This window comes from Neomonachus schauinslandi, chromosome 15, assembly GCF_002201575.2.
Source record: "Neomonachus schauinslandi chromosome 15, ASM220157v2, whole genome shotgun sequence".
NCBI lineage: Eukaryota > Metazoa > Chordata > Mammalia > Carnivora > Phocidae > Neomonachus > Neomonachus schauinslandi.
Window position 1 is genome coordinate 16,801,668 of NC_058417.1, and position 16,863 is coordinate 16,818,530.

Genomic DNA, 16,863 nt, shown 5'->3' on the forward strand with positions numbered 1-16,863 from the left:
CCTTCCTTCCTTCCTTCCTTCCTTCCTTCCTTCCTTCCTTCCTTCCTCCTTCCTTCCTTTCTTTTAAAGATTTTATTTTTTTTGAGAGAGAGTGAGAGACCACCAGTTGTACATTTGTTACAATTGATGGCCCTACATTGACACGTTATTATTACTCAAAGTCCATAGTTTACATTAGGGTTCAGTCTTGGTATTGTACATTCTGTGGGTTTTGACAAACATAAAATGACAAACATGTACCTATCACTTTGGTATCATACAGAGTAGTTTCACTGCTCTAAAAACTTCTGTGCTCCCCTGCACCCTGGCAACTACTGATCTTTTTACTGACTTCATAGTTTTCCCTTTTCCAGAATGTCATATATTTGGAATCATATAATATGTAGCCTCTTTAGATTGGCTCCTCTCACAAAGTAATATGCATTTAATGTTCCTTCATTTGTTTTCATGGCTTTATAGCTCATTTCTTTTTAGTGTTGAATAATATTCCATTTTCTGGATGTATTTAGTTTATCCATTCACCTACTAAAGGACATCTCGGTTGCTTCCCATTGTTGGAATATTTTGAAGTAAAACTTGGATATCATGTCATTTTACTCCAGATACTTAAGAAAAAGGCATAACTACAGTGCCATTATAACACTAACAGTAAATCCTTAATATCATTTAACACCCTGCCCATATTCAAATTTTTGGAAGGCCCTTTTAAAATATTACAAACAAGGGGCGCCTGGGTGGCTCAGTTGGCTAAGCGACTGCCTTCGGCTCAGGTCATGATCCTGGAGTCCCGGGATCGAGTCCCACGTCGGGCTCCCTGCTCAGCAGGGAGTCTGCCTCTCTCTCTGACCCTCCCCCCTCTCATGCTCTCTATCTCATTCTCTCTCTCAAATAAATAAATAAAATCTTTAAAAATAAATAAATAAATAAATAAAAATAAAATATTACAAACAAGCAATAAATAAGTTTTTGACAAAAAAATAAGTCTCTGAAAAAAGCAATTTCTTTATCACTGAAACTGAAGAAGAAAATCTTGCAGTGTATAATCTGTAAGATTTCAACAGAATATACTCCTCATATATTAATGGCTTACTTTGATCATAATTATTTGTGGGACTTGCATCTGTGAGTCCAATGCTCACATTCATATATCTCACATTTCCCTCTTTCAATCTTTAGAACATGCCCTGGTAGTTGTTATTATTATAAATTATGCTAGTAGCCAGTATTTGTTGAGCTTGTACTATATGACAAGCACTGTGCTTTATAAACATGCACTATTTCATATGATTCTTATAATCCAGTGGGATAGGTATTATTATATCTCCCTCCAATTAATTTAGTAACTTACTGACGGTTTCATAGTTAACACATGAGCTGGAATTTGAATTTAAGTCTTCCTGAGCATGCTTTAAGATGCTGATGTAAAAAGAGGTTGAATGATCTAAAACTGACCTTCTAAATTTCCTAATATATCTGTTGTCTGTTAACTTCCAGGCTGTAAGACTAGAAAGTACTTACCAGAATAGAACACGCTATATGGTAGTGGTTTCAACTAATGGTAGACAAGACACTGAAGAAAGCATCGTCCTAGGAATGGATTTCTCTTCTAATGACAGGTATGGTACCAGAAAAGGAAGGATGAGAAAACTCATTTTTAAATAACTATTCCAGTTGCCTTTTGAGTTACTACAAAAACATCTTACACTATTCTACTCTTAAAGTATCTTAGCCATACAGTCTTGAGAGATGAAAATGATTAGTGAATGTCTTTGGTTGTGTTCCTAATTTATCACTGTTCCTTACCTTCCTCTCATCCTTAAATGGTAATGAATATAAATGATTTAAATACAAATGATTTAAACTTATATCTCCAGGAATAAAAAGCTGTGTTATCTTTGTAGTTAACTTTATTTTAAGCAGTAATGATTCACTTTGCTGATTCGAGGGGCACAGTATCCTTTGTGATAGTGCACCAGCAGATCTTGGGTTCAGAGAGAGCCCACTTTAACTCTAATCTCTTATATTTATTCATGGCCTTACACCTTGCTTTTACCAAATGTTTTCCTTCCTTTTTCCTTCTTCTGAGTTAAAAGGGCAGGGTGGGAGGGAATTGATTTTTTTTTAACTCAGAACAGAACCTTTTATAATCATACACCTTTGGCTTTAGCAGCACTTTGCATCCTATAATTAAAGGTATCATACCGCACTCAGAACCTGGCTCTTTTGTGTCCCTAAAGTTTATTGCTTTCCTTTTTTATTTTCCCACTTCTTCTGGAGAAACCTTTGGAAGACTGTGGAATGTGGCTAAGCAGATCTTTGCACTCTAGATAATAAGCCTCAGGAAATCCTGCCAGATGTCTCAAAGCATTGACTTCCTGGTTTGAGACTAGAATGGAACTGTGAAGTAGCTAGCAGTGTGACCCAGGCCACACATTTAGCCACAGAAGAAGAGACTAGGAGTGATTCTAATTGTCCTGATGTTGGGAGGAAAAGAATCACATTGTCATTAGAAGGTTTCCCAAACAAGTGTTTACCTAAGCTTGTACAGTCAACCTGAAAATTATTTGTGGTTTCCCAAGGATCCACAAGGCCAGAGTTGTTACCTTATATAATTCTTACAGCCTTTAATTGTATGCGCTGAAATTGCACAGGCTTGTAAACCACATTTAGGTTTTCTCCTGCATGGATTTAACCTCTGGTGTTAGCAAAGCAACAGACCTTTCAGTAAGCATTTATCCTTTAAGAGCACCTACCTTGCCTACATTCATTAGTATTTTAAGACCTCCAATTTAGATTTTTATCTCTTTAGATCTGTGCTGTCCCATACAGTAACCACTACCACCACATGGTGACTATTTAAATAAGTTAAAATTAAACAAAATTTAAATTTCAGTTCCTCAGTCACAGCTAGCCACATTTCAAGTACTCTAGCTATATGTGACTTGTGGCTACCATATTGGACAGTACATATATAGAACATTTCCATCATTGCAGAAAGTTCAACAGTGCTACTCTATATCTTATTTCCTTTGGTTCTTCCTGACTCCTCCCTTGGAAACCCCATAAAACAGGAACTGGGACTGCTTGGAAACTTCATTTGAGCCTTCCCCTAGAGATACAAGGCAACAACTTCAGATTCTCCTGACCCAGTGTGTGAGAAATCAGATGTGTAATCTTATCCTCAGTGAACTGTGTCTATCTTCAGTAATGGTCCTGCCTGAATCTTATCTAACAAATGAAAATTTTATTTAATGGAAGACAAGTGATGTGAAAAGCTATAGAAACTAGTTTTTGTTCTTTTTTGTAAACTTGGTATTATGAATTCCTATCCATCTTCTGTGAATGAGCTCCTTGGACAGTAAGAAAAGTGCTGCCCATTTCAGAATACTGGCACTCACGTAAACTAGTATCATTTCTACCTCAATTGCTTTTGAAGGAATTTGTATCATTTTGTATCTGAGAATATAAAAAGTTAATGTTTCAAAACAATACTAAGCCAAAGTAGAACCCAGATTGTTTATGAGAGACCTATCTTCCCAAGTAGTTCTCAAGATATGATTCGCCATCTCATTTAACCTTTTTATAGTATTTTTAAGCATTGTGTTATATTTTAATAATAAAATTTTTAGTATTGTGTTATATCTTAAGTAATAAATTTTTAAATATACAATGTAACCTTGGTATCCAAATTGCATTGAATATATTTCAAATTATAAAATAATAAAGTTTTATGGTGTTGTTTTATAATTTTTCTTTGTACCCCCAACACCTGGAAATGTCTAGTACATATAGGCACTCAATAAATATTTGTTGAATGGGATGAGTATCTCCTAAAACAAGCGCCTATACTTGAAAGGAGAAAAATCTCATGAAACTCAAGGTAAATTAGATAAAAATACTAGGTGTGCCTAATTCAGGCCTCTTTCCTATTGTGTGAAAAAGCTACTTAATGTAAAGAAGCAGACTGACCTGAGTATAAGCTGAACATGTGATATTTGGTTCCTATATATCACTGTCACTTGTCCAAAGTTTAACTGGTATCTCATCACAAGCTCACAGATCACACTCTTTTGGATCTTCCGTATCATCTTCTGTAGTTACTTAATTTCAAGATTTGTCATCAGGCTATAAACCCTTCATATTTATACCCAAACTATACTTGTTGCTAGGAACCTGGCTAAGCATTCATTTCAAAAAGAAAGAAAGAGGGAGAGTGAGAGAGAAAGAAAGAAAAGAAAAAAAAGAAATAAAGGAACTACTCTGAAAATAACCCCACTCCATCTTGGGAAGCCATCTTCGAAACAAGTTTTCCTTGTTCTCACCTCATCTACTCAACAAAAATAGTGGTGGAGCTCTCTTCCTCCCTCTTGGATTCTTGCATATAGCTCTGCGTCTGGAATTCAGGCCCAGCCTTCCAATGTGGATAAGCTGTTGCAATCTTGATTTGATTCTCGTGAATTCTGGAATCACTAGTAGAGCACACAGTGCTCGGTGTTGAGTAACACAGGCCAGCAAGTACAGTGCAAAGCACTAGACACAGCCCACCTGGGGAACGGTCTTCATTAGCCCTGCAGTGACTCCGATAGCAAAAGCTTGGTATTCCTCATGTTGTTTTCAGTGCATTTTCATGATGTCCCTCCCCCTCCTCACACCCCCAGTCACTTTCAGTTGTATTAGAGCACTCACTAAAAATTCATATTCAACATTTGTTTTAAGTGACAATACATTCACATGTATTGTTTCACTTTAAAATATTTATGATAAAATCGGAGGGGTAGACGAACCATGAGAGACGATGGACTCTGAAAAACAAACTGAGGGTTCTAGAGGGGAGGGGCGTGGGAGGATGGGTTAGCCTGGTGATGGGTATTGAGGAGGGCACGTTCTGCATGGAGCACTGGGTGTTATGCACAAACAATGAATCATGGAACACTTCATCTAAAACTAATGATGTAATGTATGGGGATTAACATAAGAATAAAAAATATATTTATGATAACCCTATGAAAGTAGGTTTTGTTAACTGCATGTTAAGGTGAAAAAATTAAGGCTGAGAAAGGGTAAATAACTTGTCAAAAGGAATTGAAATACTGAAGAGGATCAAATCCAGATATTTTGACAAAGTATAACTCCCCAGTAAGTGGTCGTTACTATGTTTGGTGATGTTATATACGTTTCTTAGTGTGTTATCTGATTTAACCTTCACAAACAGCCCAATCAAGAAGGTATTTTTATTCAGTTTTATAGATAAGGAAACTGGAACACAAAGCAATTAAATGATTTGCCTAAAATTATATAGTTAGTGCCAGAGCCCAGGTTCCAGAGCCTGTGCCTCAACCATACTTTGCTCTTCTGCTGTTTGCTGTGCATACTTTGCATGTTCACATGTCTGAGATTCCTTCTGTACAATGCTGCTTTTCTGTATACATTGGCAGGGAGAGGGTGTCAGAGCCTTTGGGAGACTGGATGGAAGGGGAAAATGGTTTACAGCGGCCTTAAGGAGAGAAAGTGGCAGAGGTCTGGAATAGATTACAGTTATCCAGAGGGGTGGTGGGATAGAGACACAATTTCCCAATTGGTGTTCAATAAATCTACATAAAACTCAGAGTTAAATTTGAGCAAATTATATATTCAGAGGTCTTCAGCAACCAGCAATAGTTCTTGGCATTAGAAATGATTTTTGGAGTTGAGTTGGATGCTGTGACCTTGGGGTGAAACCTGCCAATCACAGGTCAGCAGCAATCACCTGGATTTTTTAGACAGTGGCCATTTTTGAGGTAGCAATACAAGGAGCTCAGTCAGTAAGTTTTCTTTATTAAATACATAAGGACCTGACTAACCACCTGTTTGATACAGCTCCAGAGCACATACATTACATTGATAGTTATATGATAGAAATTCCTCCATTCTAACACTCCAGAATTTAGAGTTTAGGGGCTTTATCCGTTGTGTTGAAAGAGTTAATAAAGAATTGCTTCCTAGAATAACAGGAATTAACCTATGGACTATTTCTTGTCTTGCAGTAGCACTTGTACCATGGGCTTAGTCCTGCCCCTCTGGAGTGATACCCTAATTCATTTGGATGGTGATGGGTAAGAGCTTTCCCTTTTTATTCTCCTACAGAAAGCCAAGGGGTGGGGTTCCATCTTAGTGCCCATTCATGAAGCTGAATGGGAGGCCCAGTGTGCCCAAGTGAACTGTCATGTCAGCAACTCAGTGAGTCCTTTTAAACTCCTGTTTTGTAAAGTGGAGTAAAAATACAACTTGCCAGGGCCTCTCACTTCTGTTCTTCTAGGCCGACTATGGTAAGAATCCAAACAAAGAAAAACTAGTTTGTTGGCTCACTCTTTAATCTGAGCATGTGGGGACTGTTGCAATGCTCTCCCAGAGGATGATATGTTCTGTTTCAAATAACCTCTTGCTGCCTCTGCCAGCTGTCAGCCTACAGTATAACCCCTTTCCTGTGCCAATTCCTTCCAGTGACCCTCCACCCCCACCTCCTGGTGTTTTTAGACTGTGTCCCCAAGAGACCAAGATGTTTGCTCCAGTTTGTAAAACCAGGGTCAGGTTTGCTAAGAACCCACAAGACTTCCAAATAGAAATATATAGCAGACCAGTTTGTCTGTAGCTACAGCTGGGAAACTATGTAATTCCCTAACTCCAGTGTGGGAGTCCATTCATTTTGCTTGGTAGATAAAATCAGACAATTTGTTGAAGCTTTTCAGTCAAGTCCTATACTCTGACTTCTACATGAAATGCCTGATGATTTCTTCCAAATGAGCCAGCAGTTGCTAGCCTGAGAAATAACCTTGAAAACTCAAAATTGAAATGACCTACTCTCATTTGTGGATTTTTATCTCATTTTTTTTTCCTTAGTGGGTTCAGTGTATCAACGGATAACAGAGTGCACATATTCAAACCTGTATCTGTACAGGCAATGTGGTAAGAGGACTTTTAATGTCTCTATGAAAGGTTTTTTTTTTTTTTCTATGAAAGTTTTTAAATATATTATTGGGGCAATATTTTGTGAGCAGTAGTATTTGAAATAGTATAGTTCTCTATGAAGATGCTCTATGATCTGTTTGTGTGTTTAAGATTTTCTGTGATCTGTTTGTGTGGCCCTCATAGTTAAAGATGACCTAGGAGTTCAGTTTTCATATTGTCATAGTGGAAAGCCTTAAGCATTGGTGAACAAGTGAAATTCAGAGGTGTTCTTAGACTCTGGAAGATACTTAATGAATCAGATTGCCGGTTGGAACAGTCTTACAAGGATATATCGACTAAGTTAGCAGCAGTCCAGAGCCAAATCTAGAACATCACACTACTACAGTGCATTGGTGTTCAGTTTCTTAGGGTAATCAGGGATATTATTGATAGATAAGTTTCCATTAAAATTGCTAATGACTGTTCTCAAGACTGCAGAATGCAAGTAAAGCCTAAACATTATAGATGTTAATAATCATCAGCTGGTGTACTAACACTTTGGGGCTGCTTAACTATATGTCAGACATTGTGCTTTACATGGATTATATCTAATCATCACCACCAACTCCCCCAAAATAATATTATTAGTTCCTTATTATTGATGAGAAAGTTGAAGTTTTGGAGAGGTTGCATACCTGGCCTGAGAGCATCTTTTCCATTTAGGCAGAATAGACTCTTACTCTCTTATTCTAGATTATCTAGAAAAATGATCTAATGTAACCAGGGAATGGTGTGACTGACTGTAAGTGTCAGAGTGTATCCCTAAGCTAGGGATTTGAATTTCAGTTTCTCATTCAGTTGCCTGTTCTGTAGTAGAAGTCCTCATGAGGAGCAGAATGGACAGAACAAAAGCCAAGCAGGAAATAAAGGAGCCTGAAAAAAGACTCCAGGGAGCTCATTTGCCCTTGAATAACAGGATTGATAGGCTTGAAGTGGGTGCAGTCGTAAAACAGTGTCAACTGAACTTAAGAGTCTTACCGTTTCATGCAGTAATTGAGGTGGGACAGAGTTACAGGTCATGTGTTTAAACCAGATTTTTAGATTTAGGGCACATTTCACAGATAAATTTCTCATGGAAAACTTTTACCTTCTTTGACTAAGGCTCCTTTTCTATTTCTATTCCTAGGTACCAAGTAAAACCAAACAGCATAAGTCCCATAAATGACAGTGTTTTAAGAAGGAGTACAAAGCAGTCTTAATTCTTAAGACAATGAAGGAAGATTCAAGTAATAACCTAGTTCAGTCTTTGATGTTCTAAGCAAACTGACTAGTCTTACTTCTGTTAGCTTATTGCAGAATAAACTTTTTGGTGTACCATCTGGGGAGTAGTGAACTGAAAGTCACAGGAAAAAAGAAGAATGATCTATGGATCAAAACGGCATTTAAACCAGGTGTTTCCTTCACAGGAAGGTAGTTACTGTAGCCTCCCGCTCCTATATGCAGCTGAAGTATCTGAGGTGGCTAAGCCTTGAGTGTATTTTAGGGTACTTGCCCCAGACACATGTGGCATATGCTTTTGAAGCACGAGTTTCCTGGATGAAGACAACATGCACTGAATATCCTGTACGTTGCACTCAGCTGGCCCTTACCTTTAAATCTATGTAGTGAAACTGAAATTCAGAGAATTCTCTGAGAATTTGATAAACTTCTCTGAGAATTTGGCTTACTTTGAGTAATAGAAAGCATTTTAAAAGATTCTGCAATTTTGTTTTTTAAGGAAAAATGTTTCCCTGATAAAAATGGACTGAAATGTTTTTCCCTTATCAAATTGGTAATTATCTTATTTTTTAATTTACATTATACGGGGTTGACAAGGATTCAAGGAACAGACATTGTCATTTACTATTGGTGGGAAAATAAACTGGAACAACCTTTCTTGAGAATGATTTGCCAGTATGCTTTACCATTCTGCATGCCCTTTTGACCCAGTAATTCCACTTCTAAGAATTTATCCTAAGGTAATAATTGTGGGTATGTGCAAAAATTTTAACCATAAGAATGTTTGTCAGTGTTGTAATAATAGCAAAAACTGGAAAACAATTTAAATGTCTGAAAAATAGGAATTAGTTAAATTATGGTGCATCCATGTTATTAAATATAATACAACCATTAAAATAATCTAGTTGAAGAATATTGGTGTAGATGCTGACAAGAAGGTGTAAACTAAAATCAAGTTTAAATTGTATGTAGAGGGGCACCTGGGTAGCTTAGTCGTTTGGGTGTCGGACTCTTGATTTCGGCTCAGGTCATGATCCTCAGGGTCGTGAGATCAAGTCCTGAGTCGGGCTCTGCACTCAGTGGGGAGTCTGCCTGAGATTCTCTTTCTCCCTCTGCCACTCCCCCTGCTCTCTCTCTCTCTAAAATAAATAAATAAATCTTTTTTTTTTTTTAATTTATTTGATAGAGAGAGACAATGCGAGAGAGGGAACACAAGCAGGGGGAGTGGGAGAGGGAGAAGCAGGCTCCCTGCTGAGCAGGGACCCCCCCCACCCCACCCCCACCCCCGATGTAGGGCTCAATCCCAGGACCCTGAGATCATGACCTGAGCTGAAGGCAGACGCTTAACGGCTGAGCCACTCAGGCGCCCCATAAATAAATCTTTTTAAAAAATAAATAAAAATAAAATGTGTGTAGAATGTGGTCATATCGTTATTATAGATCTATGCATAGACAAAAAGACTGGAAAGATCTATACTAAAACTTTAATAACAGTGGTTATTTCCCAGTGGTCAGACTACAGGATATTTCTGCCTTTTACTTAAGGTCTCTAAATTTTCTAAAGTTAGCATGGATCACTTTTGTTATGGGGGGAAAAAATTAAACAGTATTCTTAAAAGAAAGATGTAAATGGATTGCCTATAGAATTCTCTCATAATGCCCTCTTCCCGTAGAAGACATTAGCTTTTAGCTAATAAGACATTTCATTTAACAAATACTAACTGTGCTCCAACTATGAACGGTAATGAACTGGGCATTCTTATAGGCACTTGAGATATATCAGTAAACAAAATGTAGAAAGATCCTTGCTCTTATGTAACTAATTTCCTAGCATTTCTGGTTTTAGCTTTTCCCAAATATATAACTAAAAAGGTTCTTCTCAAATAAAATAAAAGTAAAAAAAAAAAAAAAAAGTACTTTCAGTTTTGTTTACCCTTCTTGGGTTCCTGAGTTCATGGTCAGAGATTTAATTAGTATAACCAGAGCTATTCTTAGAAAGTGGCTCAAGTGTATGAATAAATGGTTTAAAGAGACTGGGAGACTAAAGCAGTAAGAATGATAAATGTCATTAGATTAGTACTTCCTGGGCATGAAAGGACATGTCCTCAAGGCTTAGGGGCATCTATCTATCTATGTGATCTTTGTGGACCCTGTAAGAATCATAGGAAATGTATGCAGTAAGATGATTCTGTGCCAAGGGAAACAAATATTTATATAGTAAATAGTTGAGATCTTTAGTTCTGTAGTGATACAGCATACAGGATCATGAGCTCCATAGGTACCCAGACCTATTTTTCACTGGTGGGTTGTCAATTCTCCTGCCCCTCTCTACCCCCAACCTTAATAATGCATCGGCAAGAAGTGTCTAGCTGATTGCTATGAATAGATAATATAGTATAATCGGAATCAGAGAATCTTAAATTCCAGGGAATAGATAGATTCTCCAGAGGCCAAATTCTATAGGATTTAAAAACTGAAAGAGTTTTGGATGCACATGGATTATGGGCTTTTTGGTGTCCCCACAGTTCTACAGTGCTCATTTCCCAGCGTATCTTTCAGGTCTGCACTACAGAGTTTACACAAGGCTTGTGAAGTGGCCAGAATGCATAACTACTACCCAGGCAGCCTGTTTCTCACCTGGGTGAGTTATTACGAGAGCCACATCAACTCAGATCAGTCGTCAGTCAATGAATGGAATGCTATGCAGGATGTGCAGTCCCACCGGCCTGACTCTCCAGCTCTCTTCACAGACATGTAAGTCAGCTTACTCAGGATCACGGGAGTGTTTTCTCTTGTATCCTAGGAGGTGTAAGCAACATGTTCCTCCCTAATCTCTCCTCTTGGAGAATTAATCTCATCCAGTGATATTAGTCAATGTCTACACTACACAACTGCCACACAAAGAACCCTATTCTTTCTGTTGTCTGCAAAGGCCTAAGGAGTTTCACTCCTGGGCACAATGGAATCTCCATAGTAAAGAACTGCAATACCATAAAATCCCATTCAGATTCCACTAATTTGACATTTGAGTTTAAAAGGAGTTAGGCTGAAGTCTGCCTTTGCATTATCTGTGAAAGAAGCATTTGGTAAGCAAATTAATGACACAGAGAAGCTTTTTGTTGTTTTGTTTTAAGATTCTATTTTCAAGTAATCTCTACACCCAGTGTGGGGCTCGAACTTACAACCCCTAGATCAAGGGTCACATGCTGTACTGAGTGAGCCAGCCAAGCGCCCCGACATATAAAGAAGCTTTTAAAGGGATGTTTCCAATACTTAAGGAAACAAGATGCTTCCAGTCAATTTAAAAGACTGCCTAGGTTGCTGTGCTAATTTTAAACTGATTTCTGTCCACGTATTTTTAAAAATAGCTTATAATTCAAGTGTTTGACTCAGCCCCACCATTGCCCTGTTGGGTCTTTGTCATTGAGATTTTATTAAATCTCCCTGGTGTACTGTGAGTTGATAAGGGCCTGAGGTGGAGTTGATGTTTATTTCCTTTTTAGGTCTATGTGTTGAAACTTATGTGACTATTTTGGAAATTAATCAGGATGTTTATTTTGCTCTGAATTGATCTTTCTGCAGTTCCAAGGTATTCTACAGCTGGAAAAGAAGAGTAGCTACTTACTATTTGACCATACAAACCTTCACCTTCAGATTCCTAAATTGATACCAAAAGAGTTCATGGTTTTTTGTTTTGTTTTGTATTAAGAAAATACTTAGTTTAGATAGTAGTGTAAACTTATTTTTTTTTTAAAGATTTTATTTATTTATTTGAGAGAGAGAGAATGAGGCACAGAGAGAGCATGAGAGGGAAGAGGGTCAGAGGGAGAAGCAGACTCCCCGCTGAGCAGGGAGCCCGATGCCGGACTCGATCCAGGGACTCCAGGATCATGACCTGAGCCGAAGGCAGTCACTTAACCAACTGAGCCACCCAGGCGCCCAGTAGTGTAAACTTATTTTTACTAGAAAAGGTGAAATTTCCAAGAATTGTGTGAACAGAGCAGGCAAAAAAAGCAGTGGAAGCTTTTTGCATAGGGTGTTACTGATACTAGGACCTCCTTTTTATTAGCCCTAGTCCGTTGAAGATCCCACAGTAACTGAAAAGATAAGGATTAGTCTGGCTTTCAGAATCTTGGAAAATGTTACTGATTTCATGCCTTATAGCTGGCTGGTGGGTATCAAGGGAATGGATGTCTCATCTGGCTCAAAAATGGACATTCTAAACCAGACTTACATGAGAGAGAGAAAACCCTTCTTTTCATTTCTCATGATTTTATTAGAGAAAATTTGGATATTACATCAGAAAGAAAGAAAAGGAAAGGAAATTGGCCGTAATCTGTCTCTATCCCCAAGCAAAAAGAATAATGTAAAGTGTAGCCCCAAGCACATGGTAGAAGCTCATTAAATGTTAGCTCTTAGTATGTACCATATAACCCCAATTTTAAGATATATTTACTAACCAAATGTCTGTCACAGAAAGAGAGACTGAAAAGCTGTAGGTCATAATATTGATAATGATTATCTCTGATGCAGGGATTTTCAGTGGTTTTATTTTTCTTCGTGTTTTTATGTATTTTCCGAATTTTTCTCTAGTGAAATCAAGCAAGAAAGTGCATTTGTGTTGTAATTTTTTTCCATTCCCTCCTCCTCCCTAAACTGACTAGAAAAGCCTAAAAAAGAATGCTGAGCATACAGGGAAAATGTGTGCCAAAATGGATTTGGGTGCTCTACTGCAAATAAAGTTTATATTTTGAAATACAAGGGGAGGAAGGGATATATGTGCATAGTGCCTCCAGTGTACGTCAAGTATTATGCCAAGCATTTCATACATGGTACCTCGTTTAATCCTCATAAGACCCTCATGAGGCAGTATGATTATTATCCTCATTTTATAGAAAAGGAAACCCGCTCAGAGAAGGGAAGGAATTTGTTCAAGGTTGTACCACTGGGAAGTAGCAGGGCTGGGATTAAAACCCAGGTGTGTCTGCTCCCAAACCACTCTGCCTCAAAGAAGTATTATAAAGGATTAGGAGAAAGATTGCTAACTAGGGAATCTAACTCATGCACATAGATGGTAAAATTTGTTTTTATCAATAATTTTAATGGAAGACTGAAATGTATAACTTTCTACCATTATCTAGTCTAGGAAAAATGGTGAGGAGCATGATTAAGAATTTTAATCCTGGTCAAGACAGGGATGCCTTGGCGGATAGGGAAAAGGCACAGGCATTATCTGTATTCTGCAGGGTTCATGAGAAACTACAAGCCCAAGTGGTGGGGAGCCCCAAGGTTGTGAGGTCAGAGCAGCCATTTTTGGAGATTACTGAAGCTATTTTTGCAGCCAGTGATAAGGCCGTAGGCAGCAAGGGCAGGCAGGATGCCTGATGGCTTAGTCCAGTTCCATCTCCAAATAAGGAGGTACAGAGCAGATACCTTTTTTGAGTAGGTAAGAGGGAAAGATGAGACAAAGTGCCCTTTGTCAGCCTCATGCAAATTCTGCATAATATGAAATAATGCTTTTTGAGAGAAGCATCCAGTTAACATTGAACCAATACCTTTCTAGTAATTGGAGAGTCAGCTTCCTAGTTTAATTTCCTATTAAAGTTCCAAGGGTAATTTTATTTTAAGAGTCAGAAGATTAAGGAAGCAACATAATTCTTCAGGTAGAGTGTTAGGCTGGGCTGAGAGTGCTGGTTCTCCTGCCAGTGTATGTGATCTTTGGCATGTCATTTAACCTTTCAGCTGTTTATTTCCTTTATCTGTAAAATGGGGATAACAATTTCACAGAGATGTTGTGAGAGCTTTTATGAAAAGAAACACATTTTGGATGAAAGTACTCTTGGTAGTTAATCCTTGAAAACCCTCTTTGGAGTGAATTTGCCTCAACGAAGAAGGCAGAAATCATTCTTTCATCTTTCCTGTTTTCTAGAATGATAGCAATGAATGGCAGCATTAGGTGGCATTTTAAGCTACAGAAGACCTAGTTCTGTAGTGGGTCACACCACTGTTCTACCCAGCTTGGTATTCTAGCTCAGCAAGTGGTAGTCAGGGGTACTTGATGAAACATGGCTATGATTCTGCATTAAAGTAGTATACACAGTATAGCTTATTGTCTTTATTCCTATAGATGTATGTGGATATATTTAAGGACTTTCAGACATGTACAACCTCTTCAAGTAATAATTTCTACACGTTTACATTCTATGCATTGTGAAAAGAAACTTTTTTAAATACTTTTTTTTTTTGCCATGCCCCCAGAATATAAATGTTCGAGGGTAATAGAGGGAAGGTCTGCCAATTTGAAAACATAAACAAATGGCACATTCATTAACCTAGTCAAATTCCTGCCTAAGAAAAATCACCATTTCTCTCTTCTCAGACCAACTGAACGTGAGCGAACAGAAAGATTAATTAAAACCAAATTAAGGGAGATAATGATGCAGAAGGATTTGGAGAATATCACATCCAAAGAGGTAAGAGACCTTGAGTTCTCCCTGTTCCAAGGCTAGGAGTGTGGGATAACAGTAGGTATAAGGTTAGAAATCGTGAGTGACTGAAAGCACAGAGATACTTTTCAGAGACTAGTAAAATATGTCCTCTCTGTTTCAGATACGAACTGAGTTGGAAATGCAAATGGTGTGCAACTTACGAGAATTCAAGGAATTTATAGATAATGAAATGATAGTGATCCTTGGTCAAATGGATAGCCCTACACAGATATTTGAGCATGTATTCTTGGTAAGTCTCAGAGCCACTCTAAGTGATGTGCTGAATCTAGTCCATACCAGCTCTGGAGGAGCAACTGTTAAATTTTAGTATATTTAAATAAAATGTAACTTAAAAACAAAGGTAATAAATACTCAAACCTCATCACTTCCTAGTTTTTTACTGTTATCTGTGCTCTTAGGTTATTTACATCTATTATATGGTGGAAATGTTAGATAATGGTGTGCTTCTGCTCATCTCTTCCCAATTCCTCATTCAGTGCCATCAAGCTGGTAGATTGAAATTGACTGGTGCAAAAATTTACACCAAGGAAGTGGGCAAATGCTACAAATCAGGCCCTTTTTCCCCCCAGAGATTGTTAAATATCTCAGCTGTTCTTTATGACAGTCAAAAGTCAAAAACAGACCAGTCCACAATAGCTTTATAGTGTATACAAATAGAATGATACTTTGAGGTCACTCTTTCAGATTTGCCAAATTTGCCTAAGGTAGATATATCTGAGCAGAGCACGTGGGGACTACTTAGGACTGAGAGACTATTGGACTTTTAAACATTTGGAATTTTATAGCTACATTTTGAGTCCCCCAAATATTTTTGTGTTTGCTAAAATTACAGTGACTTAAAATTGTTCTTCATGGTTTTTGAACATTCAGTGACCTGAAATTAGCCCAAGGACACCTTTCTAATCTTTAGAAAGCTTCTAAAATCCTAAGAACCATTTTCCTTCCAAATATTAAAGAGTTTTAGTTTCCATCTGTACATGGCAATGGGAATAAGGTTAAAAAGGATAATTAGAATCAGTGGGAAATGTCAAAGCTTCGTTTTGTTTCCACTTCCCACACACTTTGACCAAAAATGCTAACAAGGAAATAAATTGATTGGTTTGAATTTCACTTCCTTTCTCTGGTGAGGACATTTGTGAAATGATTAGAAGCTGAGAAACAGGAGACAAGAGGAATAAATGCCCAGGAACTGACTAAATCGGATCATCTCACCCCTGAATATTCAAGAGCTTATATCACCAAGCAGTCAGATTTTATACCATTGAAGGCTGTGCCCTGAATTAGCTTCTTGACAGTCCAGAGTATGTGTGCTTGGAGTGATTCATCGTGTGCTGTGTAGCTATGAAATTACTCGTGAAAAGCTGTGAGCTGGAAAGGGAACTTTTTTTTCCATTACTTTAACTTGACCAATGTGTGTTGCCATTTCTGGGTGTAGATCATACTGCAAAACTATCATTGACCTTTCCTTTCCATTTGTAAAGCACTTGGCTTCGTCGTCTTTTGTGTATACCTCCAGAAGTGTTCAGGTATTCCCTGCTGGTGTATTGTTGGAAAGAATTTTTGTGTAATCTATGGAAAACTTATGAGTCACTCATTCAAATGGACCCTGCCTCCAACTGCTTCTGTGTAACATGACTAATTTTTGTGAAGGGCAAGTGCCTGTAGCCAAAAATAGCTCATGTTAGAAAATGACCAGAGCTGTAAACTCGGAAGTCACTTTTGCATTAGCTTGTATTTTAATACCAAAAAGGATGTAGACATGATGAATATGAAATACAGTTAATATCTCAGTGTTCAACCTGTTTAATTTGGGGCATACTTCCACCCACCTCTGGTGCCACCCCCCTCAAGAACTACCTTCTCTTTCCTTCCTCCTGAAATGATATATTTTAGTGGTATTCTTAGCAGAAAAAACAGTCCCACTTCTCCCCAGATTAGAGTCTCTAATCAACTACAAATGCATTTGAGTATTTGTACCAGGATATTCATCCTATTAATTCATGATTATTGGCATATTCTTCTGTCTTGCTTTTTTACTTACTACAAAAATAATTCATGTTCATTACAGAAAGCTTAGACAATGGGGCGCCTGGGTGGCTCAGTTGGTTAAGCGACTGCCTTCGGCTCAGGTCACGATCCTGGAGTCCCGGGA

General features: G+C 37.9%; 2 protein-coding genes across 2 annotated transcripts in view; both read left to right on the forward strand.

Annotated features, from left to right (window-relative positions):
• Nucleotides 1-8,844, forward strand: part of LOC110592869 (protein phosphatase Slingshot homolog 2-like) — a 57,340-nt gene extending 48,496 nt beyond the window's left edge. Inside the window, exons 4-7 of the mRNA XM_021704044.1 lie at nucleotides 1,495-1,616; nucleotides 6,024-6,092; nucleotides 6,877-6,941; nucleotides 8,789-8,844. Coding sequence (XP_021559719.1) covers nucleotides 1,495-1,616; nucleotides 6,024-6,092; nucleotides 6,877-6,941; nucleotides 8,789-8,844 — 312 coding nt within the window. The remainder of the gene's footprint in view (nucleotides 1-1,494; nucleotides 1,617-6,023; nucleotides 6,093-6,876; nucleotides 6,942-8,788) is intronic.
• Nucleotides 8,845-10,804: 1,960 nt separating this feature from the next.
• Nucleotides 10,805-16,863, forward strand: part of LOC110593176 (protein phosphatase Slingshot homolog 2-like) — a 37,532-nt gene continuing 31,473 nt past the window's right edge. The window contains exons 1-3 of the mRNA XM_044921815.1: nucleotides 10,805-10,956; nucleotides 14,582-14,675; nucleotides 14,812-14,940. Coding sequence (XP_044777750.1) covers nucleotides 10,805-10,956; nucleotides 14,582-14,675; nucleotides 14,812-14,940 — 375 coding nt within the window. The remainder of the gene's footprint in view (nucleotides 10,957-14,581; nucleotides 14,676-14,811; nucleotides 14,941-16,863) is intronic.